The sequence below is a fragment of the Nyctibius grandis genome, chromosome 6 (assembly GCF_013368605.1).
Source record: "Nyctibius grandis isolate bNycGra1 chromosome 6, bNycGra1.pri, whole genome shotgun sequence".
Classification (NCBI taxonomy): domain Eukaryota; kingdom Metazoa; phylum Chordata; class Aves; order Nyctibiiformes; family Nyctibiidae; genus Nyctibius; species Nyctibius grandis.
Genome location: NC_090663.1, coordinates 17,677,576 through 17,703,804, shown reverse-complemented (window position 1 = coordinate 17,703,804; position 26,229 = coordinate 17,677,576). Strand labels below are relative to the sequence as shown.

The 26,229-nt window shown below is 39.6% G+C and overlaps 1 protein-coding gene across 10 annotated transcripts in view; it reads left to right on the top strand.

Moving 5' to 3' along the window:
• LDB2 (LIM domain binding 2) overlaps nt 1-26,229 on the top strand; it is a 228,100-nt gene that overhangs the window by 78,657 nt on the left and 123,214 nt on the right. For all 10 annotated transcript variants that reach the window (XM_068402761.1, XM_068402759.1, XM_068402762.1 and 7 more), the window contains one exon: nt 251-353. In XM_068402761.1, the coding sequence (XP_068258862.1) occupies nt 251-353 (103 nt within the window). The remainder of the gene's footprint in view (nt 1-250; nt 354-26,229) is intronic.

The following is a 26,229-nucleotide window of genomic DNA, read 5'->3' as shown; positions in this document are numbered from 1 at the left end:
TTTTACATTTTTAGTGTGCTCGATGAAAGACAGTTTATTGTATGATAAACTAAATATTTTAGCTTTTTTCTTAAATTAGAACTAGAACTTCGTCTAGGAAAATTAGTTTGAAATATCATCTAGACATCTACACCCCAAAACAATAGGTGAAGAAGCGCAAACTATGCGTGGTCCTGTTGAATTTCTTTTACAAAGGATGAACATATTTTCATTTTGCCTCCTGTTAAGTGAATGATCTGTTGCTTCCTAGGATAGTGACAACCTCTGGTGGGATGCCTTTGCAACTGAATTTTTTGAAGACGATGCAACCTTAACCCTTTCATTTTGTTTGGAAGATGGACCAAAGCGATACAGTAAGAGATACATTTTTTGTTCTAATTTTAAGCCTGAGTTTCTAAGCACAGTTTATCTGTAAGAGACAGATGCAACCCTGGCGATGACAAAGTCACTTGTTTGTATTCAGTGACCATCAAGTTCAATTAAAGAATTGCATGGGTTGGGAATCCTTTTTTTTTGTGGAATTCCTCTGAATTTTATTACATGAAAATAAATTATTTCCTGGTGAGGTAGGGAAAATACAATATAATCTTTGGAATTTTTAAATTAATTTGCTTTGGCTGTGCTTGCACTCTTTGTTAGTTTGGTTTCTGCAAACATTCAAGTGTTGAGTCTTGTGGGCAAAATTGTTCACAAAAGGGAACTTTGTAGCAAATTTCAGTATTGTTGCTGGAAGGGCTTCCAGATTTAAACAGGGGTCAGAAAAAAAATACCAAAAGCTATATCCTTGCTGGTGTAGATCATCATTATTCCAGCAGCTGTGTGGATCTATGCTGTTTGCACACATCAAGGACTTGCCCTGGATATTGTCTGAACAGCAGTGGAGGTCTAGAATACTCTCAATCAAGCACTAAATGCAAGCTTGAATAAAAGTGAAGCAGTGACTGAATCTGATGGCATTGGTATCCATTGCCCACATATGCTGAGCAGGAAAAAGGGGTAAAATTCATTGAACAAATTGTTTGAAGGGAATAATTCACTCAGCTTTAGCACTAAGCAACAGAGAGATAAGTAAACATTGAAAAACTCTTTTGCCAATTGTTTCACTCTATTCAGAGTGACCCCTGCTTCACGGTGACAGCTTGTGCTCTCTGCTCAGTGTTCTGAATCTTGAGAGGTTCTTCTTTTTTGTGAGAGTGACTGATTGTCAGCGTATCACTCACATACTTCTAATTCCTTTTATCAATTATCTCAGGTATTTATTTGACAAGTGTTACCTTCTCCTGGAGAATAAATAACAGACACTTTGAATGCACGTTCTGGGATTAGTGTTGACAGAATTACAGTTTCTTGCCTTTCAAAGCAAGTGATAACTCTGTAAAGGTCCTCAAATTACAGCCTGTAGCAACGTTGATAACAGCTGATCTGTCCTGATTAGGTTGAGTCAACTTGTCAGATATCAGATTTGCTAGTTGTGTTATCAGTCCAGAAGGCACAGATACATCAGCAAAAAAGCAATTAGTGTCCAGTTAGATCAGAGGGAGTTGTGTTTCTGGAAAACAGTGCTGCACATGAAAGAATTTGTCAAAGAGTAAAATATTCCTGTTGTCACAAATGCTTGATAATGGTTGTGCTATCTGTAACTGGGACAGTTTGGTACGGGGCAATACTGTGATTCTTAGCATTGTTACTGATAAGCATGACTGAAAGGTCAAATTATGGTGAGCACATTTTTAGAAGCCATTAGTACACAGGATTTTTCCTCTGGTTTTAATTTCTGACCTCTGCACAAACTGTTGTTGCTTTTAGTGTTGTTATTCTCAGCATCTGGAATTAAAGCTCAGCATATAAGGCTCTTTCTGTTCATTCATGCTTTCTTTCCTTCGTTAGTAAATATTTACATAATTCTGAACTACAGTATTAGTGATTGTTTCTGACACGAGCAGTACTCTTGTTTAGTGATACTCTAAAGAACATGCTTGAGCTGTTCCAGACTGGGACTTCCATTGCCGTCTAAGCAGGCTTTGAGAGCAGCCTTGGGGGTGCCAGGTTGTCTGAGTCCCTGCTCAGGGACACCTCCAGCGTTGCTTGGGGAAGGCGCAGAGCGGAGGTTGCGTGTTAAGAGCAACCCTCTCTTCCTACCAGGGAAGTTTGTTTCCCAAAACATGTCCATGAGTTGAGAACAGAGCAGTCTGCTACCCTTTGGGTGCAAACTAGCAGAAAATCACTTCTACCCGTAGCAGGTCCTCGCTCAGCACAGAGTGCTGATCGAGGTCTCCATTTTGGCCGCCCAAGCCGCACGTGTGCTTCGTTGTGACTACAGAGGGTCTTGGCATCTCCCAAAGACCATAAAGTCACCCAGTACCTTTATTCCAAGTAACTGGTGCAATCGCTGGCCAGTGAGCCGGGGCTCCTGTTAGATGAGTCAGAGTATGCTGAGTCGTGGCAGCACCAAGCGCGGAGTTTTGGAAGAGATGAAACAAAAGTGCCCGATCTCCATCCACACTGTCCCAAGCAAGATGCCCGCCTCCTCACCCAGCATGCACGCTCTTTAGTGTGTAGTGGGCATTAAAAACATCAGAGTTGACTAAGAGGGAAAAGACAAATTATTTGTTCTTACACTTGCAGGCACAAACAGTAATGGAGGGAATGAAGACCAGGCCATAGGAAAGAGAAATAGGCATCCTTTGAGAAGTCATTCATAGAGTTGAAAGTGATGAAAGATGCCGACCTCTTGCCTTTGCTCCAGGATTCAGCTCAAAATTGCCTGCCTTTGTCTTGCTTCAGCCTGTGAGAGATTTGCTTACATCTCTGACATAGGTTGTGGCTGCCACCTAATTTTCTTTCTTTTGGGCAATGGTTTCCTTCTTTTGGAACTAAAATATTCTCTTCTGGAGCAAACAAATTCCAGAAAAAATCTCGTGGGTGTGTGTGGAGGGGAGAAGGACAAATAGTTTTCTCTTGTCCGTGGCCATAATTTTTCTCTGGGTTATGGCGATTCCCAGTCTTTTTCCCTCCTCGTTCTCAGAGACTATCTGAATCTTGCCTTAGGCCGCTGGAGACAAGGAGAAGCATGGTGTTTTGCCCCAGGTTCCTTCTTCAGAGCCCCCGAGAGTGTTGTGGGAGGCTGCTGGGAACTTGCATGTTCTCTTCTGCTCTTCTCTAATCTTGACTGCAGTCCTCAAACCCCTCTGGGGGCTTCTTTTCCTTGCTTGCTTTAAACTTTTCCTTTCTGTGGGTTTCCTATCGCAGCCTTTTTCCAGCTGGCTCTCTCTGCCCTCTGCTCTTACCTGGACAGCCCAATCCCACACACAATGCAAGTGTTCAGATTCAGCATGTGAATCAGGCCTGTAAATCATTGTGTAAGTGTTACAAGATTTTAAAAAATAATACTTTTACTTGCCTCCTGTTTCTTTTAACTTTTAATATACAGTTCTGTCCAAGAAACTGTAAGGGTTGTAGGCTCACTTTTTGTTGTCTCAGAAAGCTAAGCTGCTTATTTAATTTCGTGGCCCAAAACTGAAGCTTTATGAAAAACACCAAATATTTTTAGGCCTGCCTTTGACATTATCGTGTTTTACAGCACTCCTCTCTATACTGAGAAAAGCATTTTTCTTCCCTTTGCTACTCTCGCTGTTGAGTCTGCAAGGTTTCTCCTCAATTATCAGCTCTGAGATTCTTTAATTTGTAGGGAAAAATAGATATGGGTCAAAGTGGGGATTTTAAGTCATTGGGTTATGTTTACTTTACTTTGCACGAGACAGCACTGTGTACTGATACTCGAGCTAGCTTTAAATGTGCCTGTATATCTGTATGGCCCAGCATGTAAAGATACTTACTTATGCCCTGGAAAGAGGAGAGGTCTGCTAGTTCAGTGATCCACCACTGCTAATTAATTTGATTGCCAGGTTTGTTCGACCTAGACCAGTTATCTTTGCAGAACATTATTCTGCCTCGGATAGATGTGCACTTGAAAGCCCAGCTCAACTTTTCATGCAGAGATTCTATGTCAGTCCTGAAATCACTGCTGTGCCCATCTTTGCAGCTCTTTTTGTCTTTCTTCAGTATTTTATTTCTGTAGATGTGAGAACTTTACCTTCTGCAGTTCTTCCTCCCCGGTACAGCATTCCAGAAAGAAGATACTATCTTCTTTCAAACATCCACTGAAAATATGTCTTTCTCCTGCTTGCTTATACCCCTCAGCTATTCTCTTGGTCTGCTATTATCTATGAACCCTACTCATGTTATTAAATTCTGTGTTGAAATAGAGTTTTAATGAGAAATGCTACAGAAAATAAAGACATTTTAATGTAACAAAGGTGTAAATTATGTGTGTTTTCTCTAGTCTGGAATTTTGGCTACGGTGAGACGGAGAGAAAGATCACACATTCCAATGCCTAAAGACAGGGAAAGATTCCCAGAACCAAAGAGATGCTACCTGTTTTAAACTGCATTAAATTATATTCAACAGAAACTTAAGAAGTAAATCTGTGAAATTCATTTTAAATGAGAGCAAAAAGAAATTTGCTTTAATTTATTATGCCCTGATTTATTGGGTTGAGAAGTAAATAGGATTTAAACAAAACCAAAAAAGAAAATATGCCTAATGGAGCAGACTTTTTTTTTTCCCTGGTTGTGGATAAAACATTAGTTTCCTGTTAAAGAGCCTTCGATCCCTGTAAAAGAGTAAATACTAGACTCTGATCCATTGTTGCCCGGGTTCTTTGTTTCTTAGAGACAAAATATTTCCCGAACAGATAAGAGAAACAAGTTTGATTGACAGCTCTTAGTAGAGTCTCATCAGCTGCTGTGCTGACAGCCTGGTGATGCGCACTGTGCTGATGTGGTAGGGACTGACAGGTGATTGACAGCCCAAGACTGGGGAGACAGGAAAGATGAAGCATGCTCAGTAAGAGTAATGTGCAGTGTTTATGCAGCACTGCAGAGAATAGGAGCTAGAAAGTTAACTCTTTCAGAGCACAGTGACACTGTAATGCATAATGGCTGCAATTGCCACTGTACAGAAAATTAGAGCTTGTCTACATTTCTCTTCTGCTCACTAAATGCTTTCTGTTCATGGAGGAGCTATATACTGTGAGGAAGCAAAAGCATGAGCTATCACATTTGTAGCTGTACAAAAATTTCATGCATGGCAGGTATGATGGAGTCCTCAAAATTGATTTATTTAACCCTATAGATAGAGAATGTATTGAGAATTTCAGGCACTTTGTATGAGCTTCCATCACCCAATTTTATATGGCATTGCATAATGTTAGACAGCAGAAATTTCACAAGGAACAAGTTGAGCTCTTTTGCTCTGTGTATCCCTAGAAAAATACAGTGATTTCTGTTTTATTGTTGCTCTGAATCTGTAGCTGATAATTGAATATGCATTTTGTGTTATAATTGCTATTGTGGTTTGTGTTTGGAATGTACAATATAACTATACCATGCTTTGCATTTTATGCACTTATTGTTCATTTTCTCTATTTGGTGCATGAACCCTGCTTGATTTTTCTTAATTTCTTGATTTTTTGGTAACTGGAAAGTTAGAGGTACAGTTTTCTGGGCAATGGTTTCAGAGTGCAGTGAACTTTGGACCAAATGGTAAAATCATCAGCTTTAAAGTGCTTATCTAAGTTTCTCTGTGTGCCTTTAGAATGTGTTACATAGGTTTATCTTAGACTTTACTACAAATCACTTAGTGCATGTACAGTGAGTGAGCTGCAACAGATTCATTCTGCCTTTGTCCCTGTTTGTAACCTGTGTGATACAAGTAATTTTACAGCCCTTTGTTGGGTAACTTCTGCGGGTGTAATGGTGGGAAGCTATGTCTGGTGGGCATTTCTTACAAGCAGGGAACATAGTTTGGGAATAAACGGAGAAGGCTCACCACACATTACCCGCTTACTTAACTATTGTCAAAAAGATGGTTTCGAGAGCCTAGCATGCTACATTATCACCCCAGGTTTCTATAAAACTGTTGTCTGGCTTCTCTCACATAAGTCTTACAGAGAAAAGTAAATTTGCCAAGAGAAACAGACTGTAGTATTTCCAGGAACATGCTCTTTCTTTCTCCTTTTACTTTTTTTTCCCAGAGAAATCCCAGTCATTAAACATGATTTGAGCATTCAGGTACAACACAGTAAATTGGCCTAGCTTAGTAAGTGAGACATATTATTCTGTGCGACTGCTGGTCTTCATCTTTATATACCACTCTTCTAGTTTCATTTTTTCAAAAGTTCCTTGGCAATACTTTTGAGTTTAATTTCAGAACATAGATTAAAATTTCGTTGAAATCAGGTCTAACAGGTGCACAAGTGCCTGTGGGCCACCACTAGCACCTCCACACCCCCAATTAATGATTTCTAATTGATAATTACTTCTTAAAATTGGTATTTTAAGGAGTTCTCAATCCATTTTACATGTGCTTTGTTAAAACTGTGTGTTACTCATTTTTAGTAAGGATATAAGCAATGCGCTAGTAAGTCAAATGCATTACAGGTGTCTAAGTGTATTACACCTATGCACTTATCTTTATCACCCAAACTTCTGTAAGCTCATCAAAGAATAAAATGAGATTTGTTTGACAAGGCCTATTTTACATAAACCCATGTTGACTGGCATTAATTACATCCCTTTCACTTCAACCTTCATCAGTTAAATCCTGTATAATTTTTTTCACTATTTTGTCTGGATTTATATCAAGCAAGTGTATTATGTTATACAGTTACCTGACTGTACAGTGTCCCTTCTTAAATATCAGCACAACAGTAGTGAGTTTTTTAAATTCCCTCCATGATTTTTTTTTTTAATTATTGTTTTATAACACCAGATAGACATGTGCAAAAGAAACTCTTAGAACTGCTAATTTTAAAGCATTTATTCCTAATAGATACTATTTAAGATCATGCTTAGCTGCTGATGGACTAGGAAGCACTTTTCATCTCAAGATCGACATTCTTTCCAAAAGTAGAACAAAGCAGCTTTTTATGTGTTGATGTTAACAAATGTTCTGTTTCCAAATTAAATTAAGTTTTGAATAAAATTCAAGGTCTTTCTTATTTTCTCTAGTCCATACAGTCATGGATTTTTCACTGCCACCTTCAGCATCTTGTTCTAATATTTTACGTTTCATAATCTGTTTTTACATGCTTCCCCCTTTTTTCTCTTTGGCTTTACATTCTGTATTCATCATAATTATCAGGGGTTTTTCCTTCTAATTATTGCCTTCATTTTTCTACTAACTTTTTTGCCAAAGTTGTTTTGTTTCTCACAGTGTAGTTGTGGCTTTTGTATATCTTATCAAGTCTGTTTAACAGATTCTTAATTTTCATGCATAGTTTTTATCCGTGTTTTGTCCCAGTCGGTTGAGCTTTGGTGAATCCAGTATTTTGAAGCACCAGCTGTATCTCTCCTGCTGATTGGGATTGCCTTTTCTTTGTCTGTACTGAATGCATGTTTTGGATGGCATTTGTAACAGAAACATGCAGTCTGACTGGAGAGTGTCTAGAGGAAAGAAAAAGTCTTGAAAATAAGACTTACTCAGAAAAATGAAAGAATTTGAGTTGATCAGTCTACAGAAGAGACGACATGGGGAAAAGGAGAGGGGGAAATGGGACATAGTAACAGGACCTATCAAGGAAAGACATGTGGGCTGTTTCCATATCCATGATGAGCAGGAGAAGAGATGCTGGACTTAAATTGCATTTAAAAAGTACATTGAGGGATTAGTTCCTACCGATAAGAAACATGAGGTGCTGGAACAGATTCCGGGGGGAGGCTGTGGAGCCTCCATCAGCCAAGGGGCTGTGTCTGACCTGCATCTCTGATCCCCTGGAGTCACTGGTGCCGAAGCAAGTGCCAACTTTCAGCCCTCCGTTCAGTTCAGTCTCAGCCATCATAACAAGTTCCAGAATGATTTTCTCATCTTAGGTGCTAAACTTTTTGTGATTAAAAACACCCTACTATTTCTCATTTTTGGCAATATGAATAATGTTTTTCTAATACTGCTGGCTACGCAAGACTTCCTGCACAACTCTTCCACCGATTTCCTTCAGAGCATGCATTTTACTTTTTCTCCATATTACTGACAGGTGCTGAAGGAATAATTCCTTCTGGTTCCTGATTTGCGATTAGTAGATCTGAATTAGACCTTCACCTCTGCCCACTGCAGGCTTGTTAGTTAGCATAGTGTTCCTGCGCTTTTGAGTTATCGGTACCTTTAAAATACAAAAGGGCTGTAAAGCGCCAGCCATGTGCAACGTGTGTGCATGCACATACGTACATGTGCAACCTTGGTTAGGTACTCCAGGGAAAGGTATATCATGAAAACTGTCCCATCAACCTCTTTTTTCAAATATCTTACAAATAAGTACAAGATTTCAGATATCTTACAAATGGGTATCTCAAATCTCTTCTGCTTTTTACTAAGCATGTTATACAAATCAATGTTGGAGACCCTATGTCTGTAAAGTGGCACCTGGAAAAGGGCTACTAAACTCCTGATGTGAATATTGTGCAATTATATATAGCCTCTAATTGCAATTACACACTGAAATCCCAGTCAATCAATCAGATTGATTCTGCTGCTGTATAAACAGATCAAGTGATAAGCCCTCTTTGGGAGAAATCATAATATAAAGGACATGATACATCATAGGAGTCCAGGGTCTGTTCTGAGAGTGGGAAGAATAAAGGCAAAATTAACATGAGAGAATCACACTGATTTATGGGCTTTCCCCCTGCCCAATACAAATAATCCCTTTGTTGTGGTTGGCTTTTGTTCACTCATTTGGTCCAAATTATGTAGTGTTCAGTTCTTTCTCTCTGCTGGAGACAATGTTAATAAAATGCTGGAAATCCATGCAAAAGAATGGAAATCAATAGTTTTTTACACTAAAATATTAAACAACTTTTCACTATTACAAACTCAGGGTAAATGATTTCTCTCTTTGCATAGTGTGATGGCAGTTGTGAAGAATTGGTCAGTACTTTTTCTGTTTTGCTGAATAACTGGCAGGCGGATCAGTGTTTGGCTTCAAATGGCATCAGTAGATTAAATACAGATTGTTAAGTCTTTTTAAAAATTGAGAAATAAAAATGTTGCTATACTAAGGTATTTTAAAATATTTTTGATATGAAATTGAAAATATTTGGTTGTTATTACTTCAGCTTTTAATTTTTAAGATGGCCAGTTAATATATGTTATGTTCTTGCAGAAAAATGTTCTAACATACTTAGAGTTCCTGTAAGAAACAAGAAATAAGATTCAGTCTGAATATTCATCCAGATCTAGAGTTATATGTATCTTTCCCTTAGCAGTCATGAAATATTTTTCTTCTCCATTTTTTTTAATTTCTTTTATTTTATTACACTTACGTTGTTTCTTTTTCAGAAGTGAAACGCTCCACTCCATGAATGACTTAAGCACTACCATAAAAAAGTGGAAACCTTGTGACAGAGCATGTTTTCATATTGTCATCTCGTTTCTAGACCAAAGAGAGGCATTTAACTAAGTATAGTAGTTTTACCCACAATCAGTATAAACTATAATACTTTGGAGCATACGGGTTGCCTGAAGGTATTAGAAACAAATTTCCTTTCAGAGAGCAGTGAATAACTGAACAGTGGACCGTCAGACTTTTTTCTTCTCTTTTTGAATCCTCAGGTGTGGGTGAATCAGAATATCAGTCCTAATGGGTCTAGGAGCTTTATGTATATTATGATAACTTTACAATAATTTGAAAATTCTATATTGTGCTTATACACTTAACACTGCAGGTAGTAGTGTTGCAGACCTCACAGCTCTAGAACACTAGCAGGACAAGGCTTGTAGATGCAGATGATCTTGTTTAAGGTCAGATAATAAAAAATTTGCTGCAAAATATGACCTCTACCCACAAATTTAATCTCACAGACATGTATGCACACACAAATAGAACACAGTCAAATATGCAAACGTGCATCCTAATATAGTGTTAGGTTTATTACACAAATGTGCATATTTGTGTTTCCTGTACAAATAAAACTTCAATAAAACTTTTACATTCTATTTCAATGATGCAGTAGGGCTGTTCCACATGATGCACCTTATTTTTAGGCACTAGGTATTTACTGTAGTTCAATATTTTTAAATGGCTTAGGAGAATGCAATATGCAACATCACCAAAAATTATGGAATCTTTATAGAAATACGTTTAAACTGAGTCAGCTGCAACACCATGATTAGTAGAAATAGAGCCAAAAGCTGACTCTGGACACTGAGATACTGTTCCCAATTCCATATTGGAAGTTTCCTTGAATTAATGTAGTCATGAATTTTTTTTTAAAGTCTGCTGTGTATGAGAAGGCTGAGATATTATACACTGACTATTGTTCTTTATAATACTGAATTCTGCACTCCAAATTATATTACCTTTAAAATGTTGATGACATTTTGCTGTTCCACTGTTCTGATCCATATAGGTTTTATACCATAGTATTTTAAGTTCATTCTGGTGCATGTGGCAGTGTAAGCAGTACCTTGCATTTCTTGTTTCTTCTCTCCTTGTTTTCTCAGAGAAGTGGGTTCTGTGGAGTATTTGTACAGTATTTTTCAAGACAAATGCAGCCAATATATAGATACTATTAAAAGTTTACATCAGAGAGGACAGTTTATAGGAATATATATTGGATTTGGAACAGACTAATTGAGATTTGTGATATTCCTTTGGTTTTGTGGAGCTCAAACTACTCTTCTACTGAACTACCCAGAATGTCCTGTCTCCTGAAGGGCACTGTTCAAGGTCCAGCTCTGCCTGCACAAGAAGAAGTGCTAATCCAGGTCCAGGATTCCAGGGCTGCTCTTTTTTGAAGGATCTTGGCTCCAAGTCATTGAAAGTGAGTGTTGGTACCTTGATTTTGTATTGTATGGGAAAGCCAAGAGAAGGAGTACAGGCTAGCTCTGATGCACTGGAGATGGCCTGGGCTGCTGAAGAGATAACGCTGCAGCACATGGAGTTACATGCAACCTTGTGGTTTCACTGTGTAGGTCTGTTTCATTGCTGTCACCCAGACAAGACATGTGGTGGAATTCTTTCACTAGTTGAGAAATGTTTATTGCTCAAGAGCACTATCACATGCAGCTTAGCATTGGACAAGAGTCTAGGTGATGTCTCTTCCATACCTCTACTCCAGGATGAACTGCCCACTTGTAACAGTGTTCCTTCAGCCAAAGGGGCTTGCGCCTTGACTACAGTGTCTTGAAAGTGCTATTCCTTCTTGATCAGTGTTGCCTTTTTCATACCATTCAGCTTGAAACAGCTGATTTTCATCTGTGACCTGAGCTAATCTTAGAAGTTTACCATTTTGGATATGATGGAGGAATGTGCAGACAAGCACCAGTGGACAGCTATCTGTTCAGCAGCAGCTTTTTAGTCAACATCATCTGTGCAGTTCATTGAGTGCCTGAAAGTAGATGTTGACCATTTTGTTGTATCTTTTAAAAATCCATTACTGCTCCCATCTCCATTTGTCCATGCAAAAGGCTTTTATATACAATTTTATCTAGTCCAGAAATATTAGAATACTGTGTAATTCAATTTTATTTTTGTCTTTAATGTCTGGACCTGAATTAATAGGGCATTACTTTTCATCCTGATATCAATCTTGTTCCTTTAATTCAGATCCAAATTCCTTTGTAGTACGTGATTTAATTCACTAAAATGAGGTAAAATGAAACCCTGGTCCAGGGAGCGTTAAACTAACATATTTTTGGTAGCACATGTAATAGCAGCAACTTGCTGTATAGCTGTTTGTGTTTCCCTCCCCTCTTCCAGTTGCTCAGAGACTTTAAAACTTTTTTCACCCTCAAGAACTGATATTATCTATATTTGTTCCTCCCCTCCACCCTCCCCCACCTTTCAGCCTTAAGGAAAAATCAATTCATCCATTATTGAATGAGATTAGAGAGATTAAAAATACACTTTTCTTTTACAAAATCAAGTCTCTATGACTTTTTTTTTTAAACAATCCTGAACTCAAACTAGCTTGCAATTCCCTAACTGAAGATCAGTGCTTTCTTTTGTAGCAAATTAGCTCTGATGTGACAGCTATTTTTGTTTCAAGATTGTATGCACACCAGCTTTTCTGCTGAGGCTTGGCTCTTAGGGACAGTTGCACATGCATGGCTGGCTATGCATCAAATTCTGCAATCTAAAGGGATGCTCCAGGTCATGGTTATTTATAAAAAAAAAAAAGGAAAAGAAAGAAGTCCAGTCAAAGAGATGTTGAATTAGAACATGGCCTTGTACCAAGAAAATGTTTAGCATGTTGGAAAACAGGAATATCTGCCCTTTCCGAACTCTTTCTATTCAATATTCTGCTTTTCTTCATCATGCATGCACAACTAAATTAATTGAACTGGTTAGTAGTTTTAGAATGAAAATGAAATAGAGGATATCTTATACTGAGGGAAGGGTTTAACTTAGCATCGTAGAATGTCTACGACCTGTAACGTGAATTTGTATATAGCTTGAGGACTGTATTATGGTAGGGAGAAGGTGCTCGAGTAAATAGAAAGGAAAAGTCTGGACAATACATTCCAACTTGATGATCCAGCATCTCCAACCACCTCCAGAAAGGTAGAGTTTGTACTGTTAGCACTCTCACGGGCAGCTTGTTGATTTAAGGTTATAATCTGTTGTGCTAGTAGCTGGAGGCTACGACAACATTACTAAGCAGTGCAGTGCAGTAGGAGAGGATCTGAAGAGCAAAACAGCTGGTGTTGAGGACATGACATCCACACCGAACATGTTTTGCAGAGGTTTACTTTGGACTAGGTCCAGTCCAGTCTAGTGAACTAAATGCCTGTGAATGGCTGGCACGCATTAGGTGCATTCCTGGAGTCCATCTGATTCCTCTCTTGTGAAGGGAATCAAGTTTGTGAGCTTGGAGACCTCTCCACAGTGCAGACCAAAGTGGGGTTATTCAGCCACTGACTTCAGAAAAGCAGTACTTAACTGAGCTAAAAAGTGAGTGTGAATGTAGCTCTGGTGAAGGAAGCCCTTTGTGATAATGCCTTTGTTAGACATCCTGCCAGGTGCCATGTCTGGCATCCTGGGTAAAAAAGTTGGTTTAATTTTACTTTTGATATAATTTATGACATAGAGGGAATAACCCTCTGCTCGTCTCCCTTGCTTCCAAAAACAGCATGTTGGTCCTGGTAGAGTCTATTCTACATCTCCAGCACTGACCATGTTCCTCTGATAATGCTCTCCTCTGGTCTGGTGGCAATTCCTCTTCCCCAAACACCTGCTTGATTTTTTTTCTTCTAGACATATGGAGAAGGTAGACTATTCAGCACACTACCTCCCACCTTTTTCACTTATTTTATTCTTTGTGAGGTCTGCAGCCTTCCTCTTCAGCTATGTCTTTGCCCCTCCAGTGCTGCTGACTTGCCCCGGGGTAAGCCGGTAGCCAGGGTTGGCAGTAGCTGGGTTTTTCTGCTCCTGACCCACTTCCCCCATGTTGTGTCAAGCAGTTAGCCCCAGATGACAGTCCCAGAGTGCTGTATGGAAACCCTGTCACTCAGGGAATGGGGTCATGCGTGTTCTTGGCATACTTTGAAAGCCAGTCTTAATCCCAAAATGCATTCTTCTGCAGCTTCTTTCCCCTCATCAATTCTCTTCAATAACAACAAAGATAAAAGACCTATTTAGAATCCGAGGGTGTGATTCTATGGTGTAGAGCTCAGATACGGTAAATATAACTTTAGCTGCTCCTAGCAATAACTTTTTCAAAAGAATGTAACCAATATGTCAGTAGAAATATTGTGGACTGCCATGACTTCAAATTAGTATTAATACACCTTGATATGTCTCTTGGTTGTGGAAAGTTGCACACATGTATCTAGATTGTAGTAAATTTGTATACTATCAAATCAATTTGTGCAAATATATGTTATCATGTAATTACAGTCTACATTATTGCAATACAGATGCGCAGGGAAGCAGGATTAAGATTGTGCTGTCAGCTTCAATTTGAACATCCCCTGGCATCTGAGCACACTGCAATGCAACATTAGTTCTTGGTGAAGCTTTCGCTGCAACTGCTAGAATTAGGATCAATGCCTGCTCCTCTCTGGCAAGTCACTGCTTTCCTAAACCCGGGTATGTGGACCTGGTTATTCTGATCAGTGCATTGGTCACCTGCAGCACACAACAAAAGTATTAGGAATGGAAGTAACATCCATGGGGTACGTTAGCTAGTATAGAAAATGGCAGTGTAGCTTCTAAGCAGAAGTGGTCAGAGCTGTGACACAAGTACACAGAGCAGAGCGTCCTCTGGACCTGGCCACCACTAATGCATCTTCCTATGAGAAAAAAGGAAGTAAAGTGTCCCATGAGACACCAAGGATCAGCTCTCTCCTTGCCTTCGTCATTACAGAACTGCCACTTCTGGAGAAAATGGACTGACCTGGCATTTAGACAGAATCACAGAATCACAGAATCAACCAGGTTGGAAGACACCTCAGGGATCATCGAGTCCAACCGTTGCCCTGACACCACCCTGTCAACTAGACCATGGCACTAAGTGCCATGTCCAGGCTTTTCTTAAACACATCCAGAGATGGTGACTCCACCACCTCCCTGGGCAGCCCATTCCAATGTCTAATAACCCTTTCTGTAAAGAAATTCTTCCTGATGTCCAACCTGAACCTCCCCTGGCAAAGCTTGAGGCTGTGTCCTCTTGTCCTATCGCTAGTTGCCCGGTAGAAGAGGCCAACTCCCACTCCACTACAACCTCCCTTCAGGTAGTTGTAGACTGCAATAAGGTCACCTCTGAGCCTCCTCTTCTCCAGGCTAAACAATCCCAGCTCCCTCAGCCGTTCCTCATAGGTCAGACCCTCCAGACCCTTCAGCAGCTTGGTCGCCCTCCTCTGGACTCGCTCCAACACCTCAACATCTTTCTTGAAGTGCGGGGCCCAGAACTGGACACAGTACTCAAGGTATGGCCTCACCAGTGCCGAGTACAGAGGGACGATCACTTCCCTAGACCGGCTGGCTACACTATTCCTAATAGAGGCCAGGATGCCATTGGCCTTCTTGGCCACCTGGGCACACTGCTGGCTCATGTTTAGCCGGCTGTCGATAAGCACCCCCAGGTCTCTTTCCGCCGGGCCGCTTTCTAACCATTCTTCCCCCAGCCTGTAGCACTGCATGGGGTTGTTGTGGCCGAAGTGTAAGACCCGGGACTTGTTCTTGTTGAACCTCATGCCGTTGGTCTCGGCCCATCTGTCTAACCTGTCCAAATCCCTCTGTAGGGCCTTCCTACCCTCCAGCAGATCGACACTCCCACCCAGCTTGATGTCACCTGCAAATTTACTGAGGGTGCACTCAATCCCTACGTCTAGATCGTCTATAAAGATATTGAACAGCACCGGCCCCAGAACTGAGCCCTGGGGAACACCGCTAGTGACTGGCCGCCAGTTGGACTTTGCCCCATTCACCACCACTCTCTGGGCTTGGCCATCCAGCCAGTTTTTAACCCATTGAAGAGTCCACCCATCCAAGCCCCGGGCAGCCAGTTTGTCCAGGAGGATGCTGTGGGAGACAGTGTCCAGGAGGATGCTGTGGGAGACAGACCTTCTTCTGGAAAGGAGGAGAATGTCAGTATTTGATTTTTGCTTGTTTGTGAAATGTATCATGAGGTAGTCATTCAATTCTGTTTAAGTTGAATGATTTTTTAAAGACATTTTAGTATCTACCGAAAGTGCTAGTTAATATGCAGAGACAATAAACAGAAAATATTATTTATAGAGAGCGTGTTAAAGCCATTTTTAAGCAAGGCTTTAATGAGATAATATTGGCATGTGAGAATTTTCTGGCTTGCATGTCTTTCTAATTGAGTATTCCGCTTCTGTCACTTCTTTTTTTAAAGTAAGGGTTATTGCAATTGCACGGCATTTATAATTTGTCCTTATGAAACTGATACATCTACTTACCAGACCGTGACACATTTCTCTAGACCTGTTGATAGGATCTAAACTATACTTTTTTGCGTGCTTTGAATTTGCAGGCAAAAGTCAGCAGGTTTGAAAGGGACAACCATGAGTCCCTTACCATGAAATTTTGAAACAGTTCCAATATTAGAGGAAAAGAGCTGGGAGCCTGGATCAGACAGCTGTGTTACGGTAGCATGTACAGCTTTCATGCACACATTACCATCCGATTTTCATTCTCACTGAAGAATATGATAGATTTTTTTTGCAAGCTTTTCAAGCGCTTATGTCTTTCTCTTTCCCTTCTTTATGCAGTCATAGTTATACTCTGATTTTTGTCACTGTTTTACTTTATGAATGATGCTATTTGACATGTCTGGCTAGTTTAGTTATAAAGGAACGAAGCAATGAGAAAATAGCATCCTAATATACTCATTACATTCAAGTCAACAGTGCTTGGGTGAAACAGGGCTTTTGGTTTATACTCACGTGCCTTACCTATGCAATGATGAGGCAGAGGGGCAAAGACCAAAATTTTCAGAGGCAAAGAATGTTTACAGTAATTTTTCATGTAAACTTCTCATGAATATACCCATGACTGCCATGACTGCCATTGTATACAGCCATTTAAGGAAAAGAAAAGTAACTATTAAAAACATCGTGCTATGTATTTAGAGTCTCACCATCATTTATGAAACTTATTCATGAAACTTAAACTTTTCTTTTTCATAAAATAATTATTAGTGTTCCTAGGTTTTTGACATGGCTGACTTGGTGAAATGTCATGCATATATAGCTTTCCTATTTGAAAAGCAGTCTAGGAAACATAATATTTGATTGATTACCTATAAGTAAACGTACTATTTCAGAGAACATAGCTGAACGTATTTTATGCAAAAATATTAAAATGCATGGTTCTTCTAAAACAAAAATAGGCCAAATCATGAGTAATAAGAGTCTTTATGCAGGTTCACAGTAGTACAGCGATTCTCTTTCATTTGATAATTACCTTGTTAAGCTAGTGTCCAGCTAGCTCTGTATCTTTTAAAGAAAAATATTCTGCTCATTAATTCATGGCAAAACTCCAGCACTCTTCATCAAAATATTTGTCTGGAAATTTAACTGAGTTTTAGATTTTCTGGACTGAAGTAAGCAGCTCCTTCTTAGATTCCCTATGTATCATTTGCCACTCTCTTTTTCCATTTCTTATCTCTACTATTATACTTTGAATTAGTTGCCTGTGTTTGGATGAGTTCTGCCCAGTGCTACATAAATGGCAAGAACTCCCTGTCTCAGTACAAACCAAAGAGTAAGTGATTTTTTTTTTTGCCTGTCCTTTTCCTCTCTAACTTTGTTAAAACTAAAAAAAGAACAGTATGTACCACCTTTTTAAGTCCTTACGTATTTTTCATACTAGAGAGAGAGACGTGGTTCTGTTGCAAGGATGGCAGATAACACAAGAATCCTTTAATAAAACATGTAGAAGTTTCCTTGGATGATGTGAGAATGGCTACAAATCCTCAAAGGGCAGTTTCTTCCTTTTTTTGATATTTCAAATGTAGCTCAGACTTGTTTGGTGGGATTGCTGAGAGCTGTTGATAGACTTAGATCAGTGGAAACCTTTATTAAAAGTTACATTTTCTTCTTTTTCTTCCTCCAGAAGAAATCTAACTTCCTGTTTCACATCTTAGAGGCCTCGTGCTCACTGAGAATAGCAATAATCAGGTTTATCCTGTTGCTGAACTAGCTTAAATGTAGACATCTATAAAGACAGCAATAATGAATCTCAGCTAATATCCTGTTTATTCTTACAGAGCTTTTGTATAGATTCCTTTGCTGTCACTGAAGATGCTTTTATGATTTCTATAATGTATTTCTCTTTCAAAACAGCAGAGAAGCTTTCATCTGTCTGCCATCATTACTATTTACAATTGCAGTGGCACTAAAAATGATCTTCCTCAGGTTTCCAATCCACAGTATTTTCTCAGGCGCTTCAAAACTGCCAGAAGTTATTTCAGGGATAATACATTTAATATAGACTATTAAATCTGATGCCTTGAATTCCTCAAGACATGTCAGGAGTGACTCAAGCTCTTATTTGTTTTCCCAAGGACCACATGAGAGCATCCTTTTATTTGAAATCAACCCAATTTTATCCATTGCCAAAAGTGCAATGAAAATTAGTTCAAGATGGCTGAAAGGTCATAAAATGCTTTGCTAAAGGTATATCTCATCAGCTTCCTCCACCCAGTGCTCTAGACATACTGCAGAGTAGGAAAGTCCAATTTTCTACTTAAAGAAAAAAAAAAGGCATGGGGGGTTGGGTAGTGGTATTTCAAAGTCCTCCTTTGCTTTTACTTAACATGACATCTTAAGTAGTCAGTTCTTTTTTGACTTTATATGGCAGTTGAGTGCCAAGTTCCCTCATACGCCTTCACATCCTGACCTTGTGCATAATCTGAGAACATGAAAGTGGGAGAGGGCAGGAAGGGGCTCTGGCCTGTTGGATCCCCCCTGTGAAGGACTCATTACCCTTACCAGCTCCTAAACTGTCAGTGCATAGTACTGTGCTACGTGACATCCAGAAGTGCCTCTCTGCAGCCTCCAGGACGACCATAATTCCCATGTGGATGGAAGCTGAACTGGCTCTAGCAACTGCTCCCTGCCTCTTGGTAGGAAGAACCAGCCGTTTTTCCTGTTCGGGAACATTTACAGGCGTGCGTTGAGCCTGCTGTCCTCTCACCATGCACTTTTACACTTATATGGATCCAAGGATCCCTGAAATGCTTTGGAAATACCACTTTACTGATTCATCCCACCCAACTGAGCCATCTGTTAGAAGCTATCTGGATTTGTCTGGTTTGGGGATTTTTTTTCTAATTTTGGTCAAAGTAAGAAATCTCCTACAAGATTCCAACTTTCACTACAAAATCAGATTTTTCTTTAGACCACCCTTCTTAAAGCTTTGGACAAGATGCTACCTAGTTAGAAAATTATTTCTGTAGTTAATCTCTTCTTCTACTATTATTTATTTCACTTATTTTTCTGCTATTGCCACCTTTGCCACATTTTGCCTTGTTTTGGAGAAAAGGCACTGAAATAGCATGGGAACCGCTGTTTTCTCAGGATCCAGAAAATTGCTAAATGCCATGCTAAGTTACTTATCATTCTAAGAGATCCAATCTGATTTTAAGATCAGAGTCAATGAGGTCTAGCTATGTAACCAAAAGTTTGAAAGCCTGCATGATCTAAACCGGACCTCTTGTGAGTTGTACATCACCATAAAACACAAAGCAGATATTTTTCTTTTGCTGTAAGTGTTGCTTGAGGTCTGAGAAGAATACACGGAACTTGCACAGGAAAAAATCTCTCTTCTACATTGGCATCATTAATCCTGCATTTTCCACAGCAAAATACAAATTAATTTTATGTAGTGCAGTGCTAAAAATCAAAGGTAATAAAACCTTGCAGGTTACTTCTAATCGTCTGCGATATGTCTGACTGTATCACATTATCAATGGAGAAAAGACGGTTTCCATTTCAGCACACAGTCTTTTTCAGCTTTTTATCATATAACCTCTTGTTTTTATGAGGAAAATTACCATGCTCTCATTTATTTTTGTTTACTGCCACTTTATCATCCTGGAGGTGAAAAAATTCTTTGCCCCAGCGATTCCTGTCCAGTAGCTGTTCTGAGAATTTGTACTTTTATGTACTTTTTAGTGAGATTTTTCTTCTTTAATTCATAACCAAAAGCTACGGTAGATAATACTGTGCAAACAATGTGTTGTATGGCCTAAATAAACCTCCTGCCTTCTGCTATGATTTGTGACTGAAGTTACACCTCAACAAGTGGAGAAGGTCTAAGAGATGCAGCTAGTAAAGGATCAAAGTCTTGTCTACTCAGATTGTGACAGTTAATTCAGGTAAGATTTGTTCTGCTGGACAAGTTTAGGTGCCGTCTTTGATTGCCTCTCCTAAACACTGCAGCATATGGGAGATGGGTATCCGACAGCTCAAACTGCCTTTCCACATGCACAGGTACTGGGAGCTTCCAGGCTCATCAGAGAGTTATCTTCTGCACAAATATACTCTAAAGACTTTCTAGTTGACCCTCTTGCAAATAGAGGTCCATCTGCATCCTAGATAGAATTAGATGGTGTGAATTTTGGTCATCATGTTTGCAATAAAATATCTTTACTTGCAACACCAGTCCTACTTACATCTGTTCTGTTTCTTGTATCTGCATTCCTTATTACCAAGGCAGTGCTTTAGTGTTAGACTGATGAACATGGACAACAGGTTTCAACAACAGTCCTAGAATATGTTCTAGAACATGTATTTAGGGCCTTAAAAAATTGCCCTCATTTTCAAAATTCCAAAACACCTAATTTTCCACGAAGTCAGTGAAAGTTACTTGCATGGTTGAGGGGAGGATTCTCATAGGCACACAGAGGAGATAAATGCCGCATGCATGTGACAAGCCAGTGCGAGGTAAGGTGGCTGATACGACTACTGCAGTTGAAAATGCAGACCTGAATATTAAGGCACATTTTAAGAGCAAATCTGTGCCACGGAAAAAGCTTGTCATGCAAATAGCCAGGATTTTCACCTGTTACGTTTTTAGCATCCAGGTTACCTTTGCTCTGTATTTCTAAGTTTCGTATAGGTGAGAAAGCCTCTTAGAGGCAGAAGATAAATGCTGGTGTCTCTCTCCATTATTAAATGTCTGATAGAAAAGGGCAATGCTTGTTCAATCACATGGCAGTTGTGCATTGCATTTGTGAGGCTAAACTGTTAGTGATTCATAGCTGTCTCATTTTGGATAGGAGAGGTAACCTGTTAGGTCCTTGTGAAAGACTGAGCCTCTTCCATACCACTTCTTCATTCATATCTTTTTGGGAAGTAGTGACAGTCTGTGTAGACTGCATCTTCTTGTCTATGTCTATCATTTGTCTTGTAACTGTTGAGTATCCGTATAAAGATATGGCTAAGGAAATATAATTGAATGAATTATACAATAATTTTATTAGGTGACACAAAAATCAACTTCTACACTTTTTTCCCCTGGAGAAATACCATGACATTTGTGTAGATGCGAATTAAAAATGCCATATAGATAAAGCCTGGATTTCTGAACTCTGTTGAAAATGGAATATATATAGCTGTCAAAAACAGTAACAAAAAACTAGGCAGTGAAGAGGCAGATCTGTCATTCAGACTGATTGGGCTTACATACATTCACCACTTTCTGTATCTTGCACTATGCAGTATTTGATCATCCAGACGGCTTTTATCAAGTGTTCAGCTGACAGAAGTCCATTGAAAATTGGCCTAACGGTGTGTGAATTACCTTGCTATGATTCTTCAGGCACCCGAGGGCAGCTGTTAAAGGCTGAATCCGATTCACCTCTGTGCTCATGTCAGACTAAGCAGGTGTTACTTCTGTTTTTATTTGTTTTATCTGATTATTCATTTAACAGAAATTGCCAAATAAAAAACCCTGACAACTTCTTTTAGCTAAAGACAGGAGAATTTGCTGGAATGCAGTGTTTACTCCATCCCTAATGTCAGTTTTGTTTCCATTCCTTTAAAATACATACCCATGTTCAATTAAGTTTAGTTTTCTCAAACAGCTGGTTGTCTGTGCTGCTCCTGAAGCAAGCCAGGCTTGAGTCTTTGCTTTATGTATTCTAATGTCCAAAAAAAGACAAAAAAGATCAGAGAAAACTGAAATGGAAGGACTTTATTTACAGGAGAAAGTTCTACAGATGTAAATGGCTTCAATCGAGTAGATTTTATTTTGATATTTCATAATTCCCAAACTTCTGTGGCTACTTCTAAAGTGCTGTTCCTGCTGTTTACCAGCATTTAAAAATTCACAAAAAGCAAAGACTCTTTGCATTAGTAGATTCATCTCTGTTTCTTTGTCCTTTCCTGTTTTCAAGATCAGCCAATACCTGGCAGGGAGTGTGCTGTTATCTCACCCTGCTCCCTACCACGTAAACTGCCTAATGTCTTCATGTAAAAGGTGAGGCTTTAATACGCGGTTAAATTGATAGAAACTAAGTAGCATAGTGCATGTGGTGTGTTACACGAGTTAAAAATCACATACGACATGAAACGCACACGGTGTTTGACACAGGAACCGCAGCTATGAATGTAAGACTCACTGTGCTCAAGCCCCCATTGAAGAAGCACCTTTTTCCATTCTGCAGCAGTCAGCAATCTGTGTGTTAGATTTTAAGTGCTGTATTTCTGTTCTTTATTCTTTGTGTGTGTGTGTTTATGTGTATATTTTCAAGAGTCTAAAATCATTACTCATAGTCTGCAGTTCTATTTGTAAGCAAAGTCTTTGAATGGACAAAGTATTAATGTGCATAGTATGAAGAGGGACGTTTAAACCTCTCAGCACCGCTTAAGTTGTAAGTCAAACTTTCTAGTCTTTGACTCAAGTCTGTAAGAAGTCAGGTTGAAATCAGGGAGTGCAATGGCTGATAATTTAATCTTTTGAGAGGGATTCATCCTATGGGGAAACGTTCCCTTTTAAAAGACTGAATTCTAGGAGGTGGTCACACGTTGGTTTCCCAGTGCTGTCACTCATTGCCTTGGGACAAGTTGCAAGACTAGATTTACACCCATGTGAAATGAGTATTCATCCTTTCATGCCTGAATCTAAGCTTGATTGTCTAGCGTGGATTTAGACATATCATTTGGATATGTCTAAATTAGATGATAAAAATTGCTTTGTTTTCCTGGCACAATTGGTAAGGAACTGGAAACTGGAGAGCATCTCAGCTGATACCCTGAATCACAAACAAATCCCAGTGCCTGCTAGGAGAGCTCAGGCATAAGTTTAGCATCTGCGACCACTTCTCTTGTTCTGGGTTACGCGTGGGGTTCTGGGTTATCTACAAAGAAATGGCAAAAGCATCCACATGGTATCAAACCAGGTACTGTAGCTCATGTTGTGAGGTCTCTGAAATAGATTATGTGAGTGCAAATATTTGTCAGAACTGGTCTTGGCTATTCACTGATTTTAAGCAATTGAATGACTGTCGAACTGCTTCCCTAGGTGCTAAAAATCAGTGAATAGCCAGAGTACTTCGTTCATTGCTATTTTAGAAAATCCCTAATCAAAACAAGTGTAAGTGCTGATGTGTGCTCAGTGGTGGAGTTTTGTGTGTTCCTTGGAAAGATGATATTCCCTGGAGAGAGGGGAAAGGATTACAAATGATAACCACTTTTTAAATACATCAGCTTGCTCATGTGTGTGGTGTTTTTTATCAGCTTTACAGCAAAAGCTTCATTTGATTTGTGCAGGGATGTGGATAATAAGGAGAGAGGCCAGCGAGCTGATTTTTATAGTCTGTTTGTAGCTTAAACAAAGATCTGGGATTTTGCAGATAAAGACCAACTGAAATACAGCAGATTATGCAGCTTTGGGTTTTTTTCAAAGATTTGTTAATTTTTCCCCAACACAGCCTGATTTTCATGTGTCCACTCCACATAAAAACAGGGAGTTTTAAAACAGAACTTGTGGCAGAAGTTCATCAAATCCTGCTCCTTGACCGTGGCCGATTCTTTGTATTCAGGAATGTGCCATGCTTAGGCACTATTGCATTTGTGATAAACAGGGTTTGAACTTAGACCACCACAATATTAGCAAGCACAGTTCTCACTGCTAAAATGCCACTGTTCTGGATAAAATCCTTGAAGTCAAACAAGAGGTGGAGCAAGCTGCCATCTTCACTGGAAGATGAATATAAGTCCGTGGCGTGGGTCCAGTTTTTCTGTGACACAGAAAGCTTTATGGAAACGGTACTGCCTTGTCTGCTGTATGGGAGTGGAACACACAGCCCTGCCAACGATTTCTCAGTGCAGGCAGGAGTATTTTTCCTTTTTTTGTTTAATTTCTTGGGAGCATTGTATACTTCATGCTTAAGTTAGGATCACTTGAATGCAAAGTGGCTTTTGGATGCTGAGAGCTTAGTGAGAATTGCTGTTAAAGTCCAGCACCGCAGCTCCTGCACAGACCCTGCAGTTCACAGCTTGCTTTCTCACGAAGCTGAACAAGATAGCCTTCACACAGAGCTGGGACATCCTGCATTGGATGTTAGTTGGAAGTGCAAAGATCAGATAAATAAAAAGCATCACAGAGATGCTCTGTGTGAAATATCTATGTTATATTTTAAATGCATAGCAGAAAGATAGGCAAGCAAGCGAGAGGCAGGACACACATTTTAGCGATACTGCTTGTTTCTTATTCTGGTGAAGTTTTTTGTCCAGTGTTGGAAAGAAATGGATGTTTTTAAATTAATTTTTAGCTTGGCCTAGAATTTAGCTTCTTTCAGAACTGAGATAGAGGTGTTGGTCACATTTATTTTCAGTTCCAAAGGAAACAATAAAGGAAATAGAATCATGTTTCCCTGCAGCCTTGGAAAGCAACTACTATTTCATTCAACCAGGTACATGATCCCTGGAAATCTGGTTGACTAAAAATTGACTAAACAAAGCTCAATCTGCAGGGAATATTTCCATTGCAGAGAAAGCTTCAAGGAGTAACTCAGCAGCGTTCTTGCAGGCAGTGTGATATAGTGGGCAGAGCTCTGGCACAGCTCTGGGGGGAGCATGAGGAGACATGGGACTCAAGTCTTGTAAACTGTAAAACAAGTGAAGCAATGCTTTTGACTTATGTGTTTTAATTTTTCTGATACATGATTTATATACTTTACATTTTCAATGAGCCATCCTTTTTTTTCCTTCCCCTTTAAGCAGGAAATAGCAAATTGAAAGAGGTAGTATAGGCAAAACGGAGCATTCTTAAATAAACTAGAGCTACTTGTAGGAAGATTGAACCAGCTGTCAGTGACTGAGAACAGCTAAGGGATGGGAGCGCATTTTGCTCTTAATAGCTAGACTGTCCCTCATTTTAGAACACTGCTAGATATTTTCAGCTTATGTTTGCAAAGTTGCCATCTTTGCTGTAGTCTTATTGTATCTCATGAACACCTGACACCCTGATGAGAGATTTCGAAGGATGGCTCAGCCTGAGTGACCAATTACTACTGCATATTCAATCTGTAAAGCACTTGGGGTTCTTAGAAAGGTTAAGATGCTCTCTGAGTTTTCCAGTACTGAGGGTCAGACTCTGATGCTAGTCCTCATATTAGCTAGTACCTAATCCTGTATCTGCTTCAGTGGGGGTGTGTGTTGAATGCGATAGTGTTAAATGTGAGTTAAGGTAGCTGACGTAATCCTCAAAAGAATACACATCCATATATAATAGATATGGTTAAAAAAACAATGCCTTTCATAAAACCCTTGGCTGTACATGAAGAGGAAGATCTCAGAAAATAATATTCAGAGCTTTCAGAAAAAAACCTCTTAAGACCTCCACTTCCAAATCATCAATAAGCATGTTGTATTTTGTGATGTGCTTTTGAATGGTACCAGGCTGTGGGTTTAGATCATGTTCAGTTCTCTTGCAGGTGTCTGGCCACAAAACACAGTTCTGAATGACCTGCTTTTTGCTTTGCTGATTTTGAAAGGACTGAAGTAGTGCGGCTGCTGTTGGGGGAGTGCCAGCCAACTGCCATCCTCAATTATATCTGGCCTTCTTCAGCTTCAGTAGGGTAAAGTCACAAAGTCCCTTTAACAGCCTTTTTTGCTCTACAGGAAATGTCATGTTTAAGGTATAGTAGTGCATCTATGATGAAGTGTTCAGTTATGGGGCAAAACATTGCTAAGGGAGGTAAATTTGGTCTCTGGGAAGCAGATGAAACAGAAAGCAAGCTAAGAGTCTCCTATATAAATGAAAGAATTCATATAAAAAGGATAATTGTGATTGTGTGAAACAAACCCTGTGTTGCTGTGACTTTCATACAGCTGGCCATTGAAATTCAGAGTCAGGTTGTGCTGGATATATAAAGGCATATTTTGAGGACTTGATCCAATGGGAAAAGCTTCCATTAAGACTGGCTCCATCAGGACAGGCTGGAGCCCCAGACTAGTCAGGGGTTGGTATGGCCACCTTCAAACCGCAGGACCTGAAGCAGAGGCATGGTGCGCAGCTCAGTGCTTCCTTTCCTGTTTGTTATGAGCATTGGCCAGTGCAGGTGTTTAAACTGCCCCCGGCACACAGGGCAAGGGACCCCCTGCTCCAGGCAAGGGCATCCTCCCCGTGTCACAAAGTCTTTAGGTTGGCACCAGGGGGAATTAATTACTGGTGATTTAGCCTTGCTGCTAGC